Source organism: Malania oleifera, chromosome 8 (genome assembly GCF_029873635.1).
Source record: "Malania oleifera isolate guangnan ecotype guangnan chromosome 8, ASM2987363v1, whole genome shotgun sequence".
Classification (NCBI taxonomy): Eukaryota; Viridiplantae; Streptophyta; class Magnoliopsida; order Santalales; family Ximeniaceae; genus Malania; species Malania oleifera.
Window position 1 is genome coordinate 96,549,927 of NC_080424.1, and position 9,157 is coordinate 96,559,083.

General features: G+C 34.1%; 1 protein-coding gene across 7 annotated transcripts in view; it reads left to right on the forward strand.

Annotated features, from left to right (window-relative positions):
• The window catches only part of LOC131163025 (uncharacterized), a 40,902-nt gene extending 32,464 nt beyond the window's left edge, over positions 1-8,438 (forward strand). For 3 of the 7 annotated variants that reach the window (XR_009138904.1, XR_009138905.1, XR_009138903.1), the window contains 4 exons: positions 6,863-6,904; positions 7,007-7,087; positions 7,792-8,094; positions 8,224-8,438. Coding sequence is in view for 4 of the 7 variants with exons in the window: in XM_058119720.1 (XP_057975703.1) it covers positions 6,863-6,904; positions 7,007-7,087; positions 7,792-7,863 (195 nt within the window). In the remaining 3 variants the exon portion in view is untranslated. Of the gene's footprint in view, positions 1-6,862; positions 6,905-7,006; positions 7,088-7,791; positions 8,161-8,223 lie in introns of those variants that run through there. The other 4 variants (XM_058119720.1, XM_058119723.1, XM_058119722.1 and 1 more) reach the window with 2 other exon arrangements.
• The last annotated feature ends 719 nt before the right edge of the window (positions 8,439-9,157 follow it).

Consider the following 9,157-nt stretch of genomic DNA (forward strand, 5'->3'; position numbering starts at 1 on the left):
ACAAAAAAAAATAATCAGATCATGCAATCCCTAATTACATGATTAGGATTATACCTGTGAGATCTGTTTGGTTTGATTCCGAATCTGCAAGTACGAAAATGAGCTTTTGAAGACGATCAGGAATCTTCTACTGTATTCCTTGAACACGCCTTGCTCCTGAGAAAGTGGGCTTGTAAGCGACTCTTAGGGTTTTCTTCTCTCACGAAAACATCTACTTCTGTAAGAGTTTGCTCATCCCTCCTAGCTGCTGAATGAAGCACATATATATAGGCTACAACAGGGACCTCTGGGCAAATATGACTAGGGCTTCCCACGTAATTAAGAATTCCTAATCCGACCCAAATTCATTCTTAATTACGTTAATTATAATTCATAGCACTAAAGAATTATAATTGCACTTCCTATCATATTTGAAATTAAATTTCGAGCTCCTATTATTAAATGCTTATTTATCTCCCTACGTAAAGATTACAGATACCCATCTATTAAATTAAATTACTGACAATTTAATTAATTGACATATTAATTCCTTGAGACTTTCCACTTAACTTATTTGATGTGCTGGATTCAAAATCCACCTATAGGGTTTGACACAATCAAAACTTATAAGTTTCCTAAAGTGGGTATCATCAATCTCGATACTGGGACGTGGATTCCATCAATAATTAATGTTCTCCATACACATAATGTCATCAACCAACTCGCTGAATATTTTGACCCATAAAGAATCTCACTCTTCTATGAATCAAAGTAATAAACACTATATGCACGTGTCCAATAATCGTATCATGATTAAGAGCATAAACACTCATAATAACCATGAGATATTAATTGTTTTATATAGTCAGTATAAAAACAATTACCCCAAGACTGTCTTGTTCAATACACACAAAGTGTACTAGCACAAGAAGTTGGAACTGTATCATTCTCAGTGGTCAAGACAGACCTATTAAAACCTTGTGTTACAGTCCTACCAATGGTGTATCCAATTTCATTTAAGACTGTGAACAATAAACTTACATTCTATGGAGAAATGCAATGGTTGAAGAGATTAGTGCATTACAAGAAAATGATACTTGGGAACGGTACCTTTTCTCCTAATAAGTCTGTGGTTGGTTGTTGATGGGCGTGCAATGTGAAAGTCAATCCAGATGGTCCTGTGGCTTGCTTGAAGGCCTGCCTTGTTGCCTTAGTACATTCTCTTCGGCTGCCAAACTTACATTTGTTCATTTCCTTTGCCACCACTTATCATTGGCCCATACATAGGTTAGATGTGAAGAATGCTTTTCTACATGGTGATCTTCATGAGGACGTTTATATGGAGCAACCACCTAGGTTTGTAACTTAGAGGGGGTTTGGCTTAATATGTTGGCTCAAAAAATAATTATGCAGTTTGAAACAATCTCCCTGAGCATGATTTGGTTGATTTAATGGTGTAGTACTTGAGTTTGACCTTTGACACTGTGTTGTAAATCACTCTGTATTTTATTGTCATAGTCCATCTAGTAGGATTCTGCTAAATGTGTACGTCAATGATATTGTGATGACCAGTGATGATGGTGATCGGGACTTGGATCATTGGTAAGATTGCTCCTTTATGATCGGTTGGTCATGTGTTCGAGTCCAAGGGAACTACTTCTTTGCATAAAAGAAGGGGTAAGATTGCATATACTGTACCAACCTTCTGCTACCTTGGCAAAGCAAGGAGCCTTGTGGCTTGGGGATGCCCCTTTTAAGTTTTAGACTGAAGATTTGGGACCATTGAATTTCTTCTTAGATGTAGAAGTATCCAAATCTTGTACGTTAATCGTTTTGTCACAGAGGAAGTATGTTCTTGGATCTTTTGGATGAGATTGGGTTGGGATCCATACATATTGATACACCCATGGATCCTAAGAGTAAGTTAGTTCTAAATATGGGTGACTTGTTACTGACCCAGGATGGTATTGAAGACTTTTTGGAAAGTTGAATTTTTTCACTATCACTTGACTAGATATATTTTTCGCAACAAGTGTTGTGAGTTAGTTTCTTGATTCTCCTAGATCAAATCATTGGGATGCAATAATTCGCATCTTGAGATATCTCAAAGGTGCACCTGGGAGTGATATCTCTTGTATTAGGATTGGGGTCACACTTATATTCAAGGACATACATATGCAAATTGGGTCGAGTCACATTTTGGTAGGTCAACAACCAGGTATTGTATTTTTATTGGGGGCAATTGGTTTCTTGGAAGTGAAAGAATCAAACTGTGGTAGCTAGATTAGGTGCTGAGTCAGATTATAGAGTCATGGCTCATGCTACATGTGAGCTTGTTTGGTTGAAAAACATGTTGGAAGGACTGGGCTTTCCACGTTCTCTGCCTATGGATTTAATGTGTGATAAACAAGTTGCTATCCATATTGCCTCAAACCTTGTCTTCCATGGGCAAACAAAACACATTGAAGTTGATTGTCACTTTCTTTGAGAGAAACTTGTGTAGAAATTCATTACAATCACTTACGTGAATCTAATTTGCAGCTTACTAACTTGTTTGTTAAAGCTTTGAGGGGTGCTTGTGTTAAATTCATTTGTAACAAGCTAGGGGCATATGGTATTTGTGCTCCAACTTGAGGAGTGTCAATGATTATTTTGGTCATTTAGCATTATTCGTATGCGTGTGTTTATCTTAGTTAGTGTGAGTTAGTAAGGGTACTATGGTCATTGTTATGTGCTTGACTTATATTATAAATAAAGGGTGAGACTTATTCTGATTAGGTTTTCCGTTGTCAATACTTCAAAGTGTTCCCTACCATTTTTGCACTATTGTAAAAACTAAGGTTTGGTTATGCCTAACAAGTAGAGTTTGATATACGACCACCACCAATAGAGAACTTTAGTGCTTGTTTAGTTGTGGAAACAATTTTCATTTTCCTTTTTTAGTTTTCCAAAGAATTACAAAAAAAATTCAGCTTGTTTTAAAATTTTCCTACATTTGTATAAAAAAAAATAGAAAACAGTAAAAAGTTTTGGCTCTATTCACTTGTGGAAAATAGTTCTTTCGTTTTCAAAAAAAAAAATGCCACTTTTTTTTTTCCCAATTTTGTAAATTTGTATAGAAATTTGGAAAATATCTTTTTGTTGTTTTCTTGATTTTTTATTTTTTATATAATTTTTAGAAAATTGAAAAATAAGATGTCCTTTTTTTTTTTTTTTTTTTTTGTAATTATTTAGCAATCTAACATACAACAACAACAACAAACCAAACATTAAGTCCCACTAGGTGGGAACGACTACATGAATTATTTTGTGCCAATTTATGCGATCGTGGGCAATTTATTTTGACAAATTTAGACGTAGTAAGTCCTTACCATCTCATTCCAAGTTATTTTTATGTCTACCCCTACTTTTACTGGCTCTCGTAGCAACTAGCTCACTCTTCCTCACTGGTGCTATATTTGGCCTGCATTGCAAGTTAAACCATATGAGTTGTCTCTCACTTATCTTATCTTCCATAGGAGCTATGCTTAACTTTCCGTGAATATGTTCATTCCTTAATTTATCTTTTAACATTATTCCACTCATTAATCTTAGTATTCTCATATTGACAACTTTTACTTTTCGAAAATGTTGTTTCGTAGTCGCCCAACATTCTAATCCATATAGCATAGTTAGAACTTTTATTTTAATTTTAAGGGCATTCTATGATCACACAACACTCTTCGAAGCACTTCTCTATTTTACCCAACTTGTTTTAACTCTATGTATTACATTCTCTTCAATTTCTCCTTTAGCTTGCATAATAGATCCAAGGTATCAAAATCTACTAGTGCTATCGATTTCTTCATCAAGTTAAACTTTGTCTGCAATATTCTTCCTACTATGACTAAAATTACATTTTATATATTCTATCTTATTTCTAATTATTCTAAAGCCTTTAGATTCTAAAATTTCTCTCCTTAATTCAAACTTGGATTCTACTCCATCCTTAGTTTTATCAATCAAGACAATGTCATTTGCAAATAACATACACCATGGAACCTCATTTTGGATACTCGTAGTAAATTCACCATAAAGGTAAGGGCTCAAAGCAAGTCCTTAATGTACATTTATTGTGATAAGAAATTCCCTAGCTTCTCTTCCTATAGTCCTAACACTAGTCATTACTCAATCATACATATCCTTAATGGCATCAATATACCTACTACGTACAACTTTTTTGTTTCCTGAGACCCACCATAGAACTTCTTTGGGTACATACAATATGCTTCTAAGTCAATAAATACCATGTGCAAGTCCTAACGCTATTTTGATTGGAAATTCCCTAGCCTCTCCACCTGTAATCCTAACACTAGTTATTATTCAATCATGCATATCCTTAAGAACATTACCTACTACATACATCTTTTTTTTTTTAATTAAAAAAATCCACCTTAAAACTTTCCTAGGTACCCTATCATACACTTTCTCTAAGTTAATAAATACTATATGCAAGTCCCTCCTCTTTTCCTTAAACTTTTTCATTAATACAAATCTTGGAAAAAACTAAAAAACAAGCTAGTGTTTTTATAATTCTTTGAAAACTAAAAATTAAAATTGAAAATTGTTTTCGACAACTAAAGAGACCCCTAGATGCTTATTTTGTAGCTATAGCTTTAGAAATTATAACTTTTTTACTTTGGAAATTTTTGATTATTTTAGAAGTTTAGTCAATTTACAGCTATTTTTGTGTATATAAGTAATTTGGCGTTATTATGAATACAATTAATGATTCAAATTCAAAACTGATTTTCCCTCGCTCATGCAGCTCTATCCTCTTCTCCTTCGATCCTCCCTTCTTCCTTACTTTGTTGATTATCCCCTAATTCTCTCTGTTCTAATTATGTTGTTGTTCTGTCCTGCATCACATAGGGAAGTAGATAGATAAATTTTCACTGATATATTGACATGAAAGCATGGGGTAAAATGCAAGATCCAATGCTCAAGGGGTGTTAAGAAGGTGATTTTTAAGGAAGAAAGTCTATTGTAAGTTGTAACTTGCTAGTTGCAATGGACATAAATGTCCTTTCTTATTTTTATAAGATCAGTTTTGAAAAATAAATAAACAAAAACAAACCGAGCCTTAAGTCCCACAAGGTGTGGCTGGCTACATGAATCCTTTCCTGCCAATTTACATGATCATGGGCAATTTCCTCTAACAAATTTAGGGTTATTAAATCTTTATTATCTCATTCCAAATTATTTTACATTTACTCCTACCCTATCTACTACCCCTCACAATAACTAGCTTACTCCTCCTCACTAGCACATTATTTGGCCTTTGTTATTGATGCTCAAACCATATAAGTCATCCCTTCCTCATTGTATCTTCTACAAGGACTATCCCTAACTTATCACAAATATGTTCATTCCTCAATTTATCTTTTAATGTTGCACTACTTATCTACCTCAGCATTCTCATCTCAACAATTTTTTTTAATATGTCATTCTTAGTGGTCCAACATTTTGATCCATATAACATAGCTGGTCTTACAACACTCTTATAAAATTTTCCTTTTAATTTTAAGGGTATTCTACGATTACACAACACACTCGAAGCACTTCTTCATTTTACCCAAGTTGCCTTAACTCTATGCATTACATTTTCTTCAGTTTCTCCTTCAGCTTGCATAATAGACCCAAGGTATCAAAATCTACCAGTGTTATTGATTTCTTGACCATCAATTTTAACCTTTTCTCTAGTATTCCTCCTACTATGACTAAAATGACATTTCATATATTCTGTTTTATTCCTAATTAATCCTAAAACTTTTAGATTTTAAAGCTTTTCTTCGTAATTCTAACTTAAATTCTACTCTACCCATAGTTTCATCAGTCAAGACAGTATGAGATATTTGGAGTTTGCTTCTTTACCCTGTCTTGTTAGAGGCATGATATGCCTTGAAAAAATTGGTCTTCCTAAATTAAGAGTCTAATGTGTCGTTTTGTATTCATTTCGTTTTGTTACATTTCGGTTTTATCTGTTTGTAGCTTGTTTTGTTGGAACCACGGTATTCCTCCGCCATAAGTGAAGAGTTTTCTAATAAAGAGCTCCCTCTTTTATTAAAAAAAAAAAAAAAAAAGACAGTATCATTTGCAAACAACATGCATCATGAAACCTCATTTTAGATGCTCATAGTAAGTTCATCCATCACTAGAGCAAAAAAATCAGGCTCAAAGCAAATCCTTGATATTCCCTAGCCTCTCCACTTGTAGTCCTAGCACTAATCATTACTCCATACATATTCTTGATGACATGAGTATACTTACTACGTATGCCCTTTTTTCTAAGACCCACTATATTACTTTCTTAGGTACCTTATCATATGCTTTTTCTAAGTCAATAAAAATCATATGCAAGTTTCTTTTCTTTTCCCTAAACAGTTGCATTAATATTAATGTTTTCTAGAGATCTCAGTGGAGACCTAGGAATTGCAGTTTTCATATTTCTGTATGATCAATTTTGACTTACCCTAGCCCCCAGTATTCTTCCTTTGTTTTGTGGGGGCAGGGGGTTACAAGAGTTTTCAAAATTGTGGAATAGGATTAGTCAAAGCCATGACTGCGGTTGAACAAGAAGGCCTGGCTATAGACATATGCAGAGTGCTATATTATGTTTTAAAATGTATATATGTACACTCTCCCTTGTTAAAATGGTCATCAATCGTCATTGTTGCTAAAAAAAATTTGACTAGATGACTATATATAGTCTAATTATTGTCTCAGAAAAGTCATTGTAATTGGATGGTATGTCTGATCAAACATATCAATTTTTTTTAATATTTTATTCCCTGTTTTTTTAAGTATATTTTAGATAAAATACTTGTGCTTCAATTCCTTGCAGATTTACTTTCATGACATTCCAGATGAAATCATTGATAAGCTGGTAAATAATGTTTTCATTGCAGTTTGTTCTTGTATTGTTTTGATATAAGCTAATGGCTTTGCTCTCCCTCCCTCCCTCCCTCCCTCTCTCTCTCTGGTTCAGATTGAGGAAGGGGCTGTGCTCAATGTTGCAGGGGGACTAATCATAGAACATCCTCTGATATTACCCTATGTTAAAGAAGTGGTTAGTTTGCTATTCTCTGCTTATTTGTTAATTAAAGAAAAACTATAAATATTATTCTTGCGTGTACCAAAACAGGAATAGTAAGAATAAGCAGGTATAGTGGAGCATTAATTGTGGCTTACTAATCCATTTCCATTTGACTGTGAGTCAATTTTGACCTTGTGTCCAATGAACCTTGCAAGTTTGCCCTTGAATGAAAAGCCATCAATAAAACACGGCTCTTCCATTTTGAGTTTCAATTTTGCGATGGTTGGGTTGGGGTTTGTCCAAAAGCTAACCAATCCGATTTGGGTGCAGCAAGCCAGATAACCTGTGATAGAATTTCGTCGAATAAAATGTTTTAAGCAGACAAAAAAATGTCATTTCCATTTGACTGTGAGGCAATTTTGACCTTGTGTCCAATGAACCTTGCAAGTTTGCCCTTGAATGAAAAGCCATCAATAAAACATGGCTCTTCCATTTTGAGTTTCAATTTTGCGATGGTTGGGTTGGGGTTTGTCCAAAAGCTAACCAATCCGATTTGGGCGCAACAAGCCAGATAACCTGTGATAGAATTTCGTCGAATAAAATGTTTTAAGCAGACAAAATAATGTCAGACCTACCATCTTTATTACTCGACACTCTATAGCATTTACAATCGATGCTAGGTAGTTTCATCTACTCTGAAGGTAGGCATAATTATTAATCTGTGGTTACTTGTACAGGTGGGAACGACTGACAGTGTGATGGGACTCCCTAAAGCTCTCACAGAGAGACTCCTGAAGGAAGCCCTCTAGCTGACGGGCCATATCTTCAATTTAGCTTGGAACTCTTGCCACCATTTGATGCTGATTTCCTCCTGTTGTAAACCTCCTCTATGTGATCTTGCACCGTCGATCCCTATAACCAGCTAAACTGTATTCACATATTTCATTCTTTGGCTTCTCCAGAACTGCTGCATTTCTCGAGGAATAATGCAAGAGCTTATTGTTTATTGCCAATTTTAATTTTGCGCTGACATTCTGCGGGTATGAAAGCATAGAGTGGACAACTGCATGTTTGATACATAGAAATAGAATAGAATCGATTTTTTTTTTACTTTAATTTCGCCATGCTCCAAATTTTAATTTCATTCTATTCTTTTCATGCCACTACAGTTCATGAAATTGCAGAGCTCATCTAGAGCAGTCAAAGGGAGACAACAGGAATTACAAGGATCCATCACCCATTTGACAGGGTTTCCGTGTACTCGTTAAGGACCTTATTGCTTTTATTTTTGTTTTTAATTATTAATGTTTTAAAATGGATTAATTAGTAGATTTCTTTTAATCCATTTGAATTCAATTTTAAATTAGTAGAATATGTTATCTTATTATCTTTGTTACGGATAATGAGTGAATTTCAGTTATATCTTAAGTTAGGTTTTAAAATAAGTGGTAATGTTTTAAATGAATCTAATATTTTAGTACAAGACAAAGTATGGTGTTAGCAAATAGGGAGACAAATTTATCTTCAGGGTGTGGTTCAGGTGGTAGTGCGGGTTGTGGGAGTGCTTTTCACGAGATCAGGTATTCAAATCCTTCCAGACTCGTTTTTTGCTCCTGGATTCCTGAAATTTACCTTCCTTTGGAATTATGGGGTCGGCTTTAAGGGGTGTGAGATTAGTCACGTGGACCAAAAAATGGACATGTGAAAATTCGGTGCGTAATTCAAAAATAAAAATAAAATAGGAAGATAAATTTTATTCATTCTAACATTCCTAAAGATATAATTTCTAAGGTTGACATGAAATTTTGAGGTAAGTGATTTACAAATTATTAAGTGAGGTATAAATGCTAATGACAGATTATTAATTGTAATTTGGCGTGGATGTTCTTATTTTTAATCAATAATAAAATAACTTTTGTTCTCATAAATGGCATCATACCAAATTAGGTACTTGTACTAAAGATATCCCAATTTCCTTGCAATATATATATATTTGACAATACTACTGAAAAATGTGGTAGAAAATAGTGAAGATTGCTCTCAATTCAATATCCACTTTTTTTTTTTTTTTTTCAAAGCATCTCTATATAAATAATTAAATAT